Raw genomic sequence first — 18,086 nt, forward strand, 5'->3', positions numbered from 1 at the left:
CACCCAAAAAAAAAAAAAAGAGGCGACCGCAAGCTATATCTCGCAATTGCCAAGATACTGCCTTGCATTAGCACATGATAGTATCTAGGAAAGAAATATCACATGAGCATGTGATTCTCCTGGCTAGTAAAATAGAATGCGATGCCCAATCATGTTCCTAAAAACGGTGATCCTATCCAGGAAAGAAATGCCACATGAGGAGTATGTAAAAAATAAAATCACATGAGCATGTGATTCTCTTTGCCAGTAAAACAACATGTGTAATTCTCAATCATGTTCTTGAAAAATGGTGATCCTATATAATTATTATTTCAGCTTCCCGTCCCTGCTCATAACAAAAGTACCTTCATGCCGATGTCGAGGGATATTTTCTCCACTACAACGCACGGATATTTAGGGACTGTTTGGATTGTAACTATCTTTACCATATCTTACCACATTATTTTTGTCATACTTGTCATACTTGCCTTACTTGAGTTGTTCAAATTGTCAGTCACACATTGGCTTGGCTAAGGAAATTTTGTCACACTTTTTGTGTCTATGACATGTGGGGTTTAGTACTCATTAAAAATGCTTGCCTTAGGTGTGGCTAGAACCAAACACCCACCTAACTTGATCAAACTTGCCTAAGGTAAGTTGTGGCAAAGTGTGGCTAGAAACCAAACAGCCCCTTAGCTTGTACTCCATCCCATGATTGTGCTATCATTCGAATTTTCGTCAATAATTTCGTGAAGGGTATAAAATCGTTTTATTATTCCCAAATAAAAATAGGCGTCCTTGTCATTTGTCAAGTCGTTCGTGCTCCAACTAATCACTCCCAACAGCCCTCACGCACTAACCAGCTCATGAACAACAATCTGACACGAGTTCATGGACTTAGCGCGGGAAGAAAGAAGCCTACGAGCGAGCACATCCATCCAGCTGGGCACTGCTTGGCCAGTCGGCCCTGCGTGAGTTGCAGGCGCAAAGAGAGTGGAGCCAGCACGATTTCCGGCCGAGATTTATTCCTCGTTATCGCAACAGTATATACGCACGCCTACTATAGCATCCCCAATTCACCCAATCATTCAGCGAACTCATCCAACCACGGAACGGAAGCACACTGTCCGATTGCTACATCTACAACCCGGGCGATAAGGAGGATGACGCAAACTGTTCGCCGAGTGCATCATGTTGCTTGGGAGCTTGGAGCTCTGCGCCGAATCACTGAACGATTGGGTGAGTTGGATGAGTTCGGACCTCCGAGGTGACAGCAATGGAGGGGCCAAAAAAAACGAGATGGCTCACCGCAGCCATGCAAAAGGGAATGGGAATAGGAATAGCTTCCGGGAACGACCGCCGGCGCGCGCACCGGTTCAGTGTGTGTGTCGATCGGTCAGCTTCTTACCCCACCGGTCCGGGCAATGGCGGCGAGGAAAAGGGGGACGGGGAGGGAGGCAATGTGCCAAACGAAACGAAATCCCGGAAAGCTGTGGTGCTCGTGGGAGGAGGCAGAATCTCTGGGCGGAGGACAAGTTGAACAAACGAACCGCGGCGGAGTGGACGAGAGTGGCCGGCGCTTGATGCCGACCCGTCCGCCGGGCGCACCATCGGGAGCTAAGTGGCACGGCGCATGGAGCCAAGAAATGCCGTGGAAGAAGAATATGGCGCCGGGGGTGGGGCGACAGCACTAGTCCATGACATGGACAGCAGGTTGAAGAAGACCCCGCGGAATCTGCTGAAAGGCATGGCTGCGGATCGGCGTTGCAGGCGGCGATTCGAGGCACAAGTGATTAATCACGGATCTCATCTCTAACCGATCTCCTGTAATCCGTCAAAGGAGAATAAATTTATTTTTCTCCTCTGGTCGGCATCTAATCGATCGTTTATAACAGTCAGAGAAAGACAATTTAATGCTCCATGGCTTTTTCGGGGAGTAAAATATACTCGTCCGCATATATGTGGAGGATTTTTATTTTATTTTTGCCTCCAATTTCGTCCACTCCTCTGTCCCACTCGGTCACATCCACTCCACTGCCGCTCTCCTAAGTGCCGACATCCCGCAGCCCCGTCCATTTCCGGTCAACAAATTTTCATGATTTTTTATCTTTATATTTTCTTGTTTTTGAATGAAAAAGGTTTCTCCCCGCCCCATCCTTTATAAAATGAAGCAAAGCCAGTCTCACAACTCCGCAGCAACAACATCTCAAACATTTTCGTTCATTCCATCGTCTCTAGTCTTGGATCCGTTCCTCCTCGTCATCTCATCCCGACGGCGTTCCTCTCATATCTAAGTCGGCTCTATGACATCTATATCATCCGGGAACCCCGGGTTGCTTTGCAGACGGCTTGGCGTTCACCCACAAAGCACGAGTAGCTCGTGCGGCAGCGGGAAACAACTCGATGAGATGGGCGAAGTGTGATGCGTTCGGCAGTGGATGAGGACTCTCGTGATCATTATCGTCGCCCCTCGTTGCATAACAAGTGTTCGACGAAATGTACGAGACAGATAATAAGTTTTACTCCGTTATGTTTAAAGGTTTGTTAGAAAATGACATCTTTTTTTAGAAGTGTAAACCTACTCTTTTAAAGAATACTCGACCGTTTACTCCTCTAACTTAGAGTAGATGGGATGAGCCAGGGATGCTCTAAGAAACGAAGGCAAGACACCATACTCTCTGTAGTCTGTAGGCGACAACAAGCAATTGTTCTCGTCGCTCTGAAAATTTGACATCTCTGCTGATGTACAGTATACACGACCCTCTAGAGTCTAGACTCTTATGAACAAGTCGCCGGATTTACCCGGCATCACTCTATGTAACGTAATCGTAACCCCCAAAATGCATGCTCGTATTATTTGCTTCTACTATATGCAGACCGCCTATGTAAAATCCGAGCGCTGTGTGGAGTGGAACCTCTAGCTTCCGGGCGTGAACTTCATGCACATCGGCGGCTTGATCTTGGCCAGCGCGAGCAGCGACGACGGGAATATCCATATCCCGTCGCCGCAGATGAGGCCGGAGGCCACCGCCGGTATGAGCAGCGCGGCCTTCTTCCCGTCGAGCTTGTGCCATAGGAACACGACGAGGCTCCCCACGCACATGTCGATGGCGAAGCTGGCGCCGACGAGGAACGGCACGGCCATGGCCATGGGCAGCGGCACGAACCTCCCGAACCGCCGCGGCAAGAAGTCCCTCGCCAGGTTGGCCAGCACGGCGAAGGCGAAGAAGGCGGCGCAGAGCTGCAGGCAGTGCCTCGGCAGCGCCGAGAAGCCCTCCACGCCGAGGATGGCCATGTTGCGGTAGATGAGCGCGTAGGGCGCCTTCCAGTACCCGTCCGGGTTGCCCACGTCGAAGGCCTCGTAGAAGAGGAAGAAGGTGAGCGGCGCCACGACGCAGCCCATGAGCGTGCCCACGGCCTGCCCGACCACCATCGACCGCGGCGACGTCAGCGTCAGGTGCGCCGTCTTGAAGTCGTGCATGAGGTCGGCCGAGACGAGCACCAGCTGCTTCACCAGCCCGCAGGTGACCAGCCCGGCCACCACGCCGTTGTCCTTCCCCGCCCACGCCGCGAACACGAACAGCGCCACCTTGCCGTAGTTGTACCCCATGTTCATGTCGGTGAGCCCGGTGCCGTAGGCGTTGCAGAACCCGAGCGCCGGCGCCAGCAGGTAGGCGATCACCACGAAGTACCACTTCACCTCCCGGAACATGAGCGGGATGGCCACCACCGCCACCGCGCTGAGCAGGGCGTACCCGGCGTAGGCCACCCACGCCGGGATGTTGTCCCTGTTGAACACCTCGTTGCGCTGCAGGTCGTCGATGGCCACTGAGTCCTCATCCGCCACTGCAATGCCAATGCAATGTCAGCATGGTTCATCCGTAACAAAAGGTCAAAGTAACACGAACAAATCTTGTACTATAATTCACCTCTGTTGAGACGGCCGCGCTGCGATTTCTCGTGTATGCTCTTGAGGGTGACGAGGATGACTTTGAGGAAGTTGTAGAAGCCGTCGCCAATGAGCAGCGCAATGCAGAGGAAGGCCTGGACATGGAGGGGACAGCTTAAGCCATTGTGCCTGAGCTAGTCCTTGACGAACACCTAAAATTCAGCAACACACACTCACCTTGTAGCCGTACAGGCCTGTCATGCTGCTGGCAGACGCCTTAGCCGAGTACCACTTCCCCTCCTGCTTGCTCATGAGCGGCCACATTACGCCCCAGGAGAGGACGGCGCCGAAGAGGAGAGAGAGGTTGACGAGGTGCGAGCAGATCATCCCGGCGCCGACATACGTCAGGCTGAAGTCGAAGAAAAATCTGGCGAAAGAATCGACGAGTTATTAAAACGGTGAACTTTTGTGATGCATTTTCAACCATTGAACTTAGAATTGTTCGGCGAGAAATAACAAGTCATATATAGACTTTACGTTTGCTTCCAGGCTTTGAGCCCGAAGGTGGGGAATTGGAGGAACCCACAGAAGTCGCCGCCGGTGTAGAACCACTGGAAGAAGCTCCAGAAGAAGCTGATCCCAAAGTACTTGAGGAACCCACGGACCTGCTGCCTGTTGAGGTAAAGGTGAAAAATTCTGAATCAGTCCGGGCCATCCGTTTCTAAAGCATTTTTGCACAGTTAAAACAAGATTTGATTCATCGTAGCTGGGAATAAATGAAAAGATGGTGCTTTTCTGGCAAAAGAAAGGGGGGAGAAAATAGGGGGTCGTACCTTGCATTCTTATCTCCTTGAGGTGTGTGGAATCCGTTTATGAGCACGGCAGTGGCAGTCCCACTTGGGTAGGTTAGCTTGTAGTCGATCACCAGTACCTGAAAGTGTTTGGTTTCACCAAATCGTCAGTAAAATTGAAGACCGAGTACAAAATCGACTGTAAATATCTTTCTCGTCAAGAAGAAAATAAAATGCAGATTATGTTCCGTCAGCATTTTGTAGCAAATGGTGACTGATTGAGGCTACAAAATCACTTGATTGTAAATATCTTTCTCGTCAAGAAGAAAATAAAATGCAGATTAGGTTCCGTGAGCATCGTGCCAAACGATGACTTGGGGGTTGGTCGTCGATGTTGAAATTCCGGTTAACAAGTGAGAACAGGGGAAAATAATTTTTTGGGTAGGAGGTGAGGGGACTAATCGCCGTCAGTGACCGCAACCCTGATGCTACGGTCTGCCGAGCAATGCCAAATTTTCAGTTCTTGTGACAGTAACAGCAACGACCCAAAAAAATCAGGAAGTGCGGCTCACCATGGACAGGGAGAGAGCAGAGGAGGAATCGTGTGTACCTTTCTGAGGGGGAGCAGGGTGAGGAGGCCGACGAAGCTGATGGCGAGGAGGAAGCCCATCATCCAGCCGATGCCGGGCTCCTTGTAGCTCCCCGGCACGTTGCCCGGCGTGTTCACCCCGGACAGCTCGTACGTCTTCTTGTCCAGCCCCAGCAAGAAGGACCCGAACCCGCCTGCATGCCCATGATTCATCGCAGAGCAGGGATCAGTAATCAAGATTTGATCTGGAAATGGGGTCGGCAATGGCGGGGGTGCTGAATCGGGGGAGTAATTAACTGGTTGATGCTTACCGCCGAAGCCGATGGTGTAGCAGGCGACGGCGCAGGTCTGGACGACGGTGTTCTCCTGGCGGGTGAAGGGGCGGGACGCAATGCCGAGGCGGTGGAGCGCGTGCGTCCAGCCGCGGAGCGCGAGGAAGGCGAGCAGCGCGGCGGAGACGTTGAGCGTGGGGACGAGCCCCGTGGTGAGGCTGAGCTTCATGACGATCACGGTGTACACCACGCCGATCAGCAGCGCCGCCACCATCCCGCGGACCGTCACCTGCTCGCGCCACGGCGGCACGCGCTCCGCCGCCCGCGCCGCCCCCGCCGGCTCCGACTCCATGTCCGCCGCGGCCTCGCGCGGCGTCTTCTCGATCTCGCCGGACGCGCCCAGGTCGTGCCGGTCCATTTCGGCTCCCTCGAAGGCCCTCGGGGCCAGCAGCTCGAGCTCCTCGGCGGCGGCGGCTACGCTGCGGGGATGGAAACGCCGTGAGCCCATGGATGTGCGTGCGCAAATATAGCGTCCATGTGCAGTGCTTGTGCGTGCATCGGACAGCAGTGGCAACGTGTAGGGTTGTTGACTAATCACTGACGGATGTGCTCGTAGTAGTACTGTATTATTAAAACAAACGATTGCCTTTTTTTCTCTTCAAAAGATTCTTGAATAGAAAACACAAAGAAAGACTAGGGGCATCTCCCTGCTCCAGCCTCCAGAGAAGGCAAAAACTTGAAGTTCACACACAAAGGATCAACGGATCATCACGCGCACGAGGAGCGTAAAAACGGATACGTGGCGTTGGAGGCAGAGGAACAAGAACAAGAAGCCGGGCGAGCATGCTTGCGTCCACGCGACTCACCTGGTTTTCTTTCTTGCAAAATCTGGTTGCCACCACCAGCAGCCGGCAGCCGGAAGGAACTGCGCGCGGACACACACGCGCACGCACGGGGCGGGCGGCGGACTTTATACTACAAGCGGTGAAGCGCGAGCGGAGAACGGGTGGGGGTGTGGTGTGTAGTACTGCCGCTGCTGCCCGCATGCGTGCGGGAAGTACAAAAGAGGGGTGGAGGCTTGGGCGCTGCAGTACAACGGGGACGGACGGCGTTGAAAACGGACCGGTCGGTCAGTGATGCGCCAGCGATCTTTTCCGGAGCGACGACCTCGACGGCTTCTTCATTCCTTGCTTCCTTCCTTCCTTGCGATCCACTTGACCTGCGGTTGGGTGCGGGATCGCGACGTTCGAAATGGCGACCCACGGAGTAGTTTTTTTTTATCAACTTGCGCCAGTTCCACGTGGTTGGTTGGATTGGGTTGGGTTGGGTTGGGTTGGATGTTATTAGTAAGGCGAAGCTTCAGCGAAACTGCCATACTCCCGTTTATTGTCGTGTCTGACAGAGTCTGGCGTGATTGGGATCACACTGGCTTTGTGCTGTCTGAACCGAAGAGTCTGTGTGCTGTGAATGTGAAGATGATCCACTCCTGTGGCATGATCCCAATTATTGATTTATTTCCCCAGTGGCATCGTACTTGGTTCACGCTGAACAATTTCGCGGAGTACGTTGCGCATACATGGCATTGATTGTCAGGTCCGAACTCTGTGTCTCGGCACGCGATTTAAAGCAGAAAAGGATATGCATCACTCTATGCTGAGGTCGGACCATTTATAATGAGATTTGGATAGCTTTTGGCCGGATGTAACTTCGGAACGCCAAACTTTCTTGTCCAGGTGCTGCCGCAGTCGTAGGCAGCGCTAATGGGAACCCCCTACCTGCATTTTCAGTAAAGACACGCGTACTGAACCGGAGAACCGAGCATGATGAAGCCATGAGCATCACAACATGATGGAAGAAGATTATGCAGCCACGCATCAAATTCAGAGGCCGAGAGTCCCCCCTATGGCTGTGATCTCTCCGTCCACGTGACGATTTGCAGAGGAGTCAGTAATCATGTTAGCCATGAACTTGCTAACATTGGTATTGCAGAGGAGTCAGTAATCATGTTAGCCATGAACTTGCTAAGATTGGTACTAGAAGTGAGATGACCGGCCGTCTGATCTCTTTGGTCCAAGTTAATTATAATATAAACCTTTACCCCAGCATGAAAAAGAAAAGATAATCTGTCAGAACTGAAACATTTGTTCTTTGATGAGGAAATGCAAACTTTCCAGCAGACGAGGATGGACAGATGGCCCTTTTGAGCCCGGTGGTGTTGGAACGCGAAAGTGGCGCGAGCAACAAACGAGCTGGAGGCATGACGACATCCCACGTCCCAGCGAGATATCCCCATAACTTTGATGCGTATCGCATTTATTCCCTCCTTTTTCTAAGAAAAGACGGAGTAATTTATGTCCCGTCCCAGCCTACTCTAAACAGGATGCTCTCCGGGAGTGCGGGTCACTGTTGCCTGTTGGAAAGTCAAATATGGCTCTATTCTTCCTTTTGTTCAAGTCGGAAATATGGCTCTATTCTTCTTCTTCTTCTTGAAGTCGGAAATATGGTTCTATTCTGAATGATCACGGGTAACGAAAAGAAAAGTTAGATTAAAAGGTAGTCATCAATTTTTACCTTGCTACTCTCTCCGTCATGATTTAGAAGACGTGCATGAAAATTCTCTATGATCTAGGTGGTTATTGATTGGCTGTGACATGAGTTAAAAAATAGCATTCACATAACGCATGCATATAAAAGTAGTAGTACATCGGAATACTAATTAGCTGCTAGGAGTAAATGCAATGCGTCTTAAACCTTGTCTATTATGAAAATGCACGTAAATTTAACCGTGCCTTCTAAACCGTGACGAAGGTAGTATGTGTAATTTGAGTTTATGGACTTGTATAAAGGAATGGAGGGAGTAACAGTTTTAAGTGTCTGGTTAAATTATGATCGTAATTTTTTTAACTTGACATGGATGCCTACCAGGGGTATGCCAATCTGCTTACAAAAGTTGAGCTCATTTCATAAATGTCCAAGAAAAAACACAATGTTGGGTGTTCAGGTAGGCCAAAAGGCTCTGTATGAGTTGAAGGCTTCCTATTTTTTTCATGGCCTTGTATAACCAATTTAAGGCACCCTGGCAAGTTGTTTTGGTTTGACAATTTTTGCATTTTCTAGAGTTTCTTGGTAAAAGAAGATCGATAAATCGTTGGATGTCAGAGGCGTCTGGGGCTTATCGTTGAGGGGAGGCAGAGGAAGATGATCCGGTCGAGTAGATCTCCTTAGTGGTGGTTTCTATGACACTATAATAATAATAAAAAATTTTAATTTTCTGCGTTGTGAGGCTGTTTTCGAGCTCTGGTAGAATTTGTTTGCTGTTTAGGCAGTTCTTGTTTCTTGTTTGTAGTTTCACCTGGTTTGTAATCTGTCGGGCATGCTTCATTTATAAAGTGGGGCAGGGGGAACCCCTTTTATTAAAAAAAATCGTTGGATGTGTCGCAACTTGCATACGGTGTTAGAAATCGTTCAAACATGACATGGGGGTCTACTACGGGCATGCCGCCTTTTTGTAAAAGTTGGGATCATTTAAAGAATGTATAAAACTATATCATATTCAATGGAAGGTGTTCGGGTAGGTCAGAAGTTTCCGTTTGAATATACGTTATTTTACAACATTCGTCAAATGAACCCACGTCCCCTGAGCTTCTATGACCAATTCAAGTAGCCATGCCAAGTTGTCCGAGTTTTTGATAATTCTACATTTTTTAGAGTTTTCTCGAAAGAAAAAGTCGATAAATGGCCAAACATGACACAACTTACATACAATGTTGGAATTTGATCATATCTGGCATGCATGCCTCATATGTACGTGTGAGGATGTTGCGAGAAGTTGAGGTAATTGATCCATAATACAGAAAAACCACCAGGTTAGAGAGTGTGCTAGATTAGGCCAGACAAATCCATCCGTGAGCATGCAATTTTCCTAATATTAATGCTTTTGTTATTCGCAATTTCAGTCATGAAATTTTTCGTATATCCTAACTACTTAATAATTTTTCTCAACAATTTTGTAATTTTCGTATGAAAACTTTACAAAGTTGAACTCTTTTCCAAAATTGTTAAAAAAATCCCAAGAATTTACACTAAAACAAATTGCAAACCACATACTTTTAAAAAAAATTATCGAATTTTTTGAAGCGCAAACATTTCTTAAGTTTGCGAACAATTCATAATCACACATTTTTTTTGAAATTCCTAAACTTATTTTAAAATTGTACAAGACTTTTAGTATTTCAAATAATTTTTAATTAAAAAGGTTTTAGAAGGAATACTAATGTTTAAAATGAAAAGAACAAATTGAAGAAAAAATGGAAATTGAAAAATAGAAAACAAAACAAATACTCAGGCTCGAACAAACTAGGCGGGCCGGCCCAAGCATTCGCAGATTTGAGAAAAGCTCATCAATTGTTGAAAAAGATGTTAACAAATTCGGAAAGAAACGCGAGTTTTAAAAGAAAGTCCATAAAAGTTGAAAAGAGACCGTGGATTTGAAAAACAAAGTTCATGGATTTGGGAAAAAAATAAAGTTCACGGATTTAGGAAAATGTTCATGAATTTCAAAAGATCACATATTTAGGAATACCACGTTTTCTCTAACCATCCAATCACTAATTGATTCGCCGTTTATGATTTAGTAACTATGTGCATTTACACATACACATTTACTAGTATTAAAAAAGAAAAGGACACAAAACATAGCATGCAAGCCCAACATAATAGGGATAGAGACACCCAAAAATTCATAGTTGTGCACGGCACCATGGTGCCTGTTTCAAAAAAAGCTTTTTTTTACAGCACAAAAAAATGTTTTTTTTGCAAACACACACTACACATGTGCACAAAATAATTACATTTTACATTCATGCATGACGTAAAAGATATGTATTTTTCATGATATTTTCCTTTTAGAATATAGAATTAAGGCTAGATTTAAGGATGATCTCCTTAAGTGGATTTCCCTCTTACCTCCATGAGGTTTGTACACCTACATCCCCCCTCCTTTTGTATATTCTAATCCTTTCATACACATAAACCACCTTATAGTTTGGAATAAAAGAAAAAGCTGTGGGGTGATTACCCTACAGTAGTTGGTCAAAAAAATATGTATTTTCAAATGGGCCAAAATTTTGTTTTGGGGCCGGATTTTTTTGTGCAGCTTACAAATCACATTTTTGAAAACAAAATTTTATGGATCCATAGTAAATACATGCAAGTTTCCACATAATTATTTTTGATTTTTTGAAACTTTAAAATACGGTGTTTGATTTTTTTCAAAAAAAGGACATCATGGTGCCCGAGCAAACAAAACTTCGCACTCTAGAGACAACTGGTTAGCCAGCCTAATTGCTTCTTCTCTACCAGAAACGAAGTCGTCACCTCCTCTTGTTCTTCTCCCAATTCATCTCATTTCTTCTAATCCTCCCCGATTAATTGACCCTTGTCACATAAGGCCAATACCCCAAGTGACGCAAATAATGAATATTCCCGTTATAGCAACTTATCTACATTTCTTCCATCTTATTACTACCCCAAGATGACAAGTCCCCGACGGGCAGCAACAACGACACAACGTTGTGAAAGCCAAAGATGTACTCACTTTGTTCCTAAATATTTGTTGTTAGGAAATACTAGATTAATTCTTCCCAACAACAGATATTATAGTATAGAGGGAGTAGTGTGCAACGGCGTAGTCGTTGGGGATACGATGAGGTGATGGCCCATGGCCGACGATGGAGTACAAGAGTTTGCACGCGGGTCGCTCAAGCGCTAGGGCCAATCGTAGACATATCCTCTCGGTCCCATTTGTGACCCCACACACTTACTTTCCGTTTCGGTTGACTAGCCATTGAGCAACCATTAAAAATATCTCATTGTGTTTGGCCTCCATGACCCCACTCTCAAACTCACTGCTCGAATATGACAACAAATCATCCAAAAACTCCTCTGTCATCAGATTCATCTCCATAAGTGGCGAATCATATTTTTTGAAATGGAGGCAAACAAAATTACCTCATCGACTTAAGCAAAAGAGAATTTCCCAGTTAATTAATGAAAAACTGGACGAAAAACGATACAAACCAACAAGATGTGGACTACTTATAGAGTATGCAACTTCATAAGTGCATGATCCGCCGACAACCTTACCATCTACACAGATCTATGAGCGTTGGACTTGTTTGCATGAACAAATTTAGCGGGAAAATACCTTAAGGTCGCGGTTCGCACAATAAAAGGGTGTCGCGGGCTATCGTGTATATGGGAGGTCCGCAAAAAATATGACAATGGAGTGCGGGCTCATTGTAATCCCACACCTCCTAATTGATGTGTTAAAATGAGATGTATTCCGCCAAAATGAATAAAATGTCTTGATGATGGTTATAAAAAGAATTTACAATGGAGCACAGACATGATCATTCTGCTAGTCCCGTTTTTTTTACATCAAATGTATGATACTCCCTCCGGTTCATTTTACTCCACATATAAGATTTGTTAAAAGTCAAACTTCGTACAATTTAGCTAACTTTAGGGGAGCGATAGTAAATTCGTGAAAATTATTTAAAAACAAATACTTTTTGGTGCAATATGCTTGTGTGCGTGAGGCTCGTGCAAAATTTGGTGAAGTTATGATATTCGAGGATCTTATGGCAAAAAGACATTACAGATGTCTAAGAAATTTTTGAAAACAAATTGGTCACACCCGATTTTATTTTCCACCATGAACTTCTCGAATGCCCAAACATCCCGAAATTATGCACGAACACCACTGAAAAGACCTCGATGACGCCTAGAGGGGGGGGGGGGGGGGGTGAATAGGGTATTTAAAAACTTCTTCGAATTTGGCTTAAACCTAATGCGGAAATAAACTAAGAGGATACTTTTCAAGCACAAATCCTAAATGCAATAGGCACCGCAACGTGTATCAACAACACGATTTACCAAGATGGACACAATACAGTTACTAACAAGCACAAGCAAGTTACACAAACTTACTTGAGCTATATCACCCGACAAGTAGGTGAACGACACAAGATACTAGATCACACTATAGCACACGATATATCAAAAGCTGCAAGTGTGAACGTGTGGATATAGAGGGTATGCTTGAACGATTAATCTTATACAAAGAAATAGCCAACACAATATAATGAGAACAAACAATATGCAATGTATGTATGCTCAAGTAACACAAGTAAACCACAAGTAAGGAGTTAGGGTTAAGGATAACCAAGGTCACTGAGACAAAGATGTATCCCGATGTTCACTTCCTTAGAGGGAAGCTAGTCACCGTTAGAGAGGTGGATGTTACCACGAAGGCACACCAACGCCACGAAGGCTCACCCTATTCTCCCTTTGAGATAACACCACGAAGGCGTTTCTCAACCACTAGTGGTAAGCCTTTGAGGTGGCTTCCAAACCCTCACAAACTTTTCCGGGGGAAATCACACGGATTGATTCCTCTCCGAAGAACTCCTACCGCCTAGGAGTCTCCAACCTCCAAGAGTAACAAGATCACGGGGAATGCTCAAAACTTGCTCAAATCTCAAATAGCTTGGGTTGAGAGGAGGAGAGGGGGACGATCTATCTTTTGATTGGAACAACTCACAGAGGGGCTCACAAATGCTCTTGGGATCTAAGATTTTGTGTGAGCAAATGTGTGTGAGGTAGAAATGTGTTCTTATGAGGATATGGCTGTGTTGGGCACACTCTGTGACAGCCCGATGCCGACGTTCTAGAAGCTTCCCCTCTCTTTCCGTTTTCGTCGTGTGGCTTATTTTATTTGTTGCATCATCATCGCATCATGCGCATCATCTGCACTGCATCGGCATCTTCGTTGCCGCCAATTTTCAAACTTGCATTTGTTAGTAGTTGCCGGTTCTCGTCGTCGTTCGTTCCGAGTCCGACCGCACACGCACGCGCCCGCGGCACCGTCGAAACCCTGTTTTTAAAGTGTGTTTAAAACTCTCTCTGATCGAGGTGAAACTTGGCACGCGGTCGCGATTAGATGTAGCTAGGCCGCCTGTCGAATTTCGTAGCGATCGGAGACCGTCTGGTACCCGAACGGTCGACCGTAGCGGCACCGTCTTCGGTTATTCGTCGGACGACTGTCGGTGTTTTAAAAGTCGATGCCGCGCCGCACCACTTCCCTCTCATCTTAGCCAACGCCACTCTACACACCTAACCCTAACCCGCCTCTCCGATCGGACCGCACGAACGCGTCCGGAGGGTCGAAAAACCCCCAGAAACCCTACACCCTAGCCCATTTCCCTGCGTCCGGAGGGCGTGACAAGTTGGTATCAGAGCCTGCACCGACCTAGGAGCCCCCTTGATTGATCGAACTTGGCCGTGTCGAGTCTAGTGAAAAACTGATTTGAGTCTAGTTATATATCGGAGAGTAGGATTCTTTTTTCTCCTCTTCTATGCTCTGGTGAGGAATCTCGACGTAATAATTTACTCTACTTCTCTTCCCGCTCAAAATTTTTAGGATCACGCGGATATTCTTGGGATCTATATGATGCCGATGTGACGGAGTTCTGTCTTGGTGCCTCCTGTCTGACTTGATCTTCTTCCGGGGAGTTGAGCTCCAGGGGATTCTCGAGCACATCGTTATCATTCAGATTTCGTAGTATCTAAGAACGAAGGATGTTCGTAATTGCTTCAATACTAGTAGTGGCGAGATAACCCCGATGTCCCTAGTACTGGTGCAGATTGTTCGGGAGTACTGCCATACTTTGTATCGTTGTGATCACGAGGGTCTGTTGTAGATGAAGGTCCGAGATTCTGGTCGTGTGTTGACGGATGTGATACAGGTGACGGGTTAGTATAGGAGTTGTGTGATATTACTCCTTGTATCCGTGTACCAGATTGCATGACTAGATATTTCGGGAATTCATAGGTGGGAATTCAAGTAGTTGCTTATAGGACAATCTTCCAACAAATAAATGATGTTAGGTCGGGGTTCGACATCTAGTGGATTTGTTTGTTCACGGTCGACTTACAGCGGTACACGTTGTGTCTTAAAGAGTCCTTGTAGCTTGCTACGACTCGGGGACGCTTCGTATGTCGGGTGCACTGCCTTGCACTTGATGGCTTCTGTAAATCGTGCCCGTGCGATCTTGTCCACGAAAATATCGAACGGAAATCTTTCTCATGAGTTTGTTCTGGCTTGTTTCGTAAGCCTCATCCCTTTGTTTTGTTGAATACGGTAATTCATGTTGCTTCGATGTCAAGTGGTGATTTCAGATCCTTCCTAAGAGGTGTTCTCATATTTTCATGTGAGAATGCAAATTCTTTTGCTCAATCAGTTGTCTTATCAATTCTTGTCAACCGGAGTCGTCGTATCAATTCCATTTTTACCGGTGTGCTTCTCCTCCAGTGAATTCAATCCCTCTAATTTTGCAGATCATTCTCTCAATTCTTTCCGGAGTTCATCTCATCTGTCTCAAGTTGTCTTTGTTTTTCCCCGCCCTCCCGCCCTTTTCTTCAGTGATTCAATTTTCATCCAAGAGTTTTCTCTTCTTTGTGCTTCCGCTATCTTTTCTTCCTTTCGTAACCAGTGATTCATTGTGCAGATTCTCAGGAGTCGAGTTCATCATTTCTTCATTTTGTTCCTTTCCGGTGAATTTGATTCAGTTGTCCGTGTTCTTCATATCCTTTTCATCCTTGTAATTCTTTCCCATGTTGGAGATTCTTTCAGCCTATCTTGGTTATTCATCCCTCTCTTTTCTTCCGGAGTGTTGAAGATATCTCGGAAGTTTCGTGTTTTCAATTCTTTTAATTATTTCAAGGTGCTCAACATCATCTAGTTCTCTTCACACCGGTGCTATATCAATCTTTCTAGTAATCTTTTCGACGGTGATTTCTTTGAGTGGGCCCATAACCCACAGGTTCTTTCCCAGGATCTTACCTGACTCTTTCAATCATCTCCGGAGATCTTTAATTCTTTTCAACTATGACGTAAGTATGAATTTCATCAGTCATATTCTTCTTCAAGATCTATTTGAATTAATTCTCATATTTGGCTCAACTTTTCATTCTTCTTTATTCCGGAGTGTCTCAACTATTCTTGGTGTTTTTCTCATCATCATCCTCAGCTTGCTATTCGAAGGAGTGTTTCTCTCAGTCTTGTTCCATTCTTGTGAAGTCTGTCATCTCAGCTTCGTGTATCCTCTCATTTGTTGTCAATCATGAGTATCCCTTTCGTACTATCCGGTGCATTTCTGAGTTGTTTTTATTTCTCGTTCCTCCGAAGGCCATCATTTTAGAAGATTCTTCGTTCTCAGCTTTCAGCTTTCATCCACTAATTCTTCTCAATTGTTGTCCCTTCGTTCGTCTCTCGTTTATCCGGTGCCTTGTTCAAGTTTCTCTCAGGTGGCTTATGTTCTCTTCATTCTCATGTATCTCCATTAATTCGTGGTGTTTCCATTTAATTGGAATTCTTACCGGTGCTTCCTTCAATTTTTGCCTCAAGTGGTGCTTTCCTCTCTGTTTTTCCAAGATTCAGTTCTACTAGAATAAGTGATATGCTAAATCCGTTGATTGTCATCAATTTAAATTGATGAAGGATAAGCATAACATAATTCTTATTCTTGTTTCATCAAATGATCTTAATTCTTCTTCCGGAGTGGCTCTTGATATCAATTCCTTTTCTCTAGTGTTCTTATCTTTCTTATCCGGAGTTCCAAGTTCTTTTAAGTATCTCTTTGTGAGGCTTCATCTAAATCTTGGCAAGGTCATAATCTTATCCTTTTCCACCTTCATATCGTTCCATCATTCATTTTGGATCCGGAGGCTCGTCATGCTGGTTCTTCAAGGACGTGATTCATTCTCATGTGTTCTTCAAGATTCCTGTTGGAATACCTCAAGTATCCTTTCTCTTGCATCTCCAGTGCATTCCTTCTTCCTTTATTCTTTGAGGTGGTATTATAGCCTTCTTGTTAGTGTAGGAGCCTCAGAGAGTTTCCTTTCAAGAATGAGATAATTAAACCCACCAATTCCTTGATCTTGAGATATCTGCAAACCATGATTTCTTCATTGGGCTATCTTGGTTTGGACTTCACCTAAAGCTTTTCCTATGGATTATGCCATCATGGTGCTTGTCATTAATACCAGTTCTCAATGCACCCTCTTGGTGTAAGAAGTTTTGATATCTTTGCCTTTAGCTAATCCTTGTTCCTTTTAGTGGTTGTTTGTCACCTCATATATGTTGAGTTGGTCTTCGTAAGCCCACTTCTATCTTGCTCTTTTCATTGTTGTTTTTTCCAACAACTTCGTCCAATTCTTCTTGCAAGGATGTTTGTCAAGTTCATTGGAGTTAGTAGTTGTCATTCTTTTCTTCATACTCTTCTTCCGTATGAGCTAGTTTCTATTCTCTTGTTCCGGAGGCATTGTGATGTTGCTCTTTTGGGTCTGTCTTGTTGTTCTATCAAGATCATGGTGTTCCCTTGTTCTATTTACTTGTTTGTGGTGAATATTGTCTATTTCGTCCACCTTTTCGAATTTTTTGTCCCATTTTCCTACCGAAGTGCTGCCAAAATTTTCCGTGAATTCTGGCTTCTTTCTCATGTCATTCCTCATCTCCTTGCAACCTTCAAGGGTCGTTGGTTTCACTCGTTTGTCAAAGAAGCGACTAAGTTTTTACCTCTTGTTCTTTCCCATCCTCTCCCCCTTTCATTCTTGGATCTCGGGGCGAGATCCTCTTGTAGTGTAGGAGTGTTGTGACAGCCCGGTGCCGACGTTCTAGAAGCTTCCCCTCTCTTTCCGTTTTCGTCGTGTGGCTTATTTTATTTGTTGCATCATCATCGCATCATGCGCATCATCTGCACTGCATCGGCATCTTCGTTGCCGCCAATTTTCAAACTTGCATTCGTTAGTAGTTGCCGGTTCTCGTCGTCGTTCGTTCCGAGTCCGACCGCACACGCACGCGCCCGCGGCACCGTCGAAACCCTGTTTTTAAAGTGTGTTTAAAACTCTCTCTGATCGAGGTGAAACTTGGCACGCGGTCGCGATTAGATGTAGCTAGGCCGCCTGTCGAATTTCGTATCGATCGGAGACCGTCTGGTACCCGAACGGTCGACCGTAGCGGCACCGTCTTCGGTTATTCGTCGGACGACTGTCGGTGTTTTAAAAGTCGATGCCGCGCCGCACCACTTCCCTCTCATCTTAGCCAACGCCACTCTACACACCTAACCCTAACCCGCCTCTCCGATCGGACCGCACGAACGCGTTCGGAGGGTCGAAAAACCCCCAGAAACCCTGCACCCTAGCCCATTTCCCTATTTAAGCCCCCCTCCCTGCCTATTTTGGGCGCCCCCCTAATCCCTCCTCGTTTTCCGCGCCGCCCCACCAAACCCTAGCCTCTCTCCTCCCACTTGTCTCCCTCCTCCAGCCGCCGGCCCGCTAGGCCCGCGCGCGGCCCGCCCGAGCCCATCTCGGCCCGAGCCGCCGCTGCCCCGGTTTGCCCCGATTTGCCCGAGCTCCTCCCGGCGCCGCCCACGCTCCCCAAGCCCCGCCGCCAGCAAGATCTCGCCGCCGGCCTCTCCTGTTCGGCTCGCCGCGCCTGACCGGAG

The 18,086-nt window shown here is 46.3% G+C and overlaps 1 protein-coding gene across 1 annotated transcript; it reads right to left on the minus strand.

Moving 5' to 3' along the window:
* Positions 1–2,637: 2,637 nt before the first annotated feature.
* LOC123427391 (probable metal-nicotianamine transporter YSL16) lies at positions 2,638–6,336 on the minus strand. Its single transcript, XM_045111421.1, has 7 exons — positions 5,560–6,336; positions 5,270–5,442; positions 4,702–4,799; positions 4,406–4,540; positions 4,106–4,295; positions 3,909–4,023; positions 2,638–3,825 (listed from the first exon to the last, which is right to left on the minus strand). The coding sequence occupies exons 1-7, from the start codon at positions 6,026–6,028 to the stop codon at positions 2,897–2,899; spliced, it is 2,109 nt and encodes a 702-aa protein (XP_044967356.1). The 5' UTR covers positions 6,029–6,336; the 3' UTR covers positions 2,638–2,896.
* Between the last annotated feature and the right edge of the window lie 11,750 nt (positions 6,337–18,086).

Source organism: Hordeum vulgare, chromosome 2H (assembly GCF_904849725.1).
Source record: "Hordeum vulgare subsp. vulgare chromosome 2H, MorexV3_pseudomolecules_assembly, whole genome shotgun sequence".
Classification (NCBI taxonomy): Eukaryota; Viridiplantae; Streptophyta; class Magnoliopsida; order Poales; family Poaceae; genus Hordeum; species Hordeum vulgare.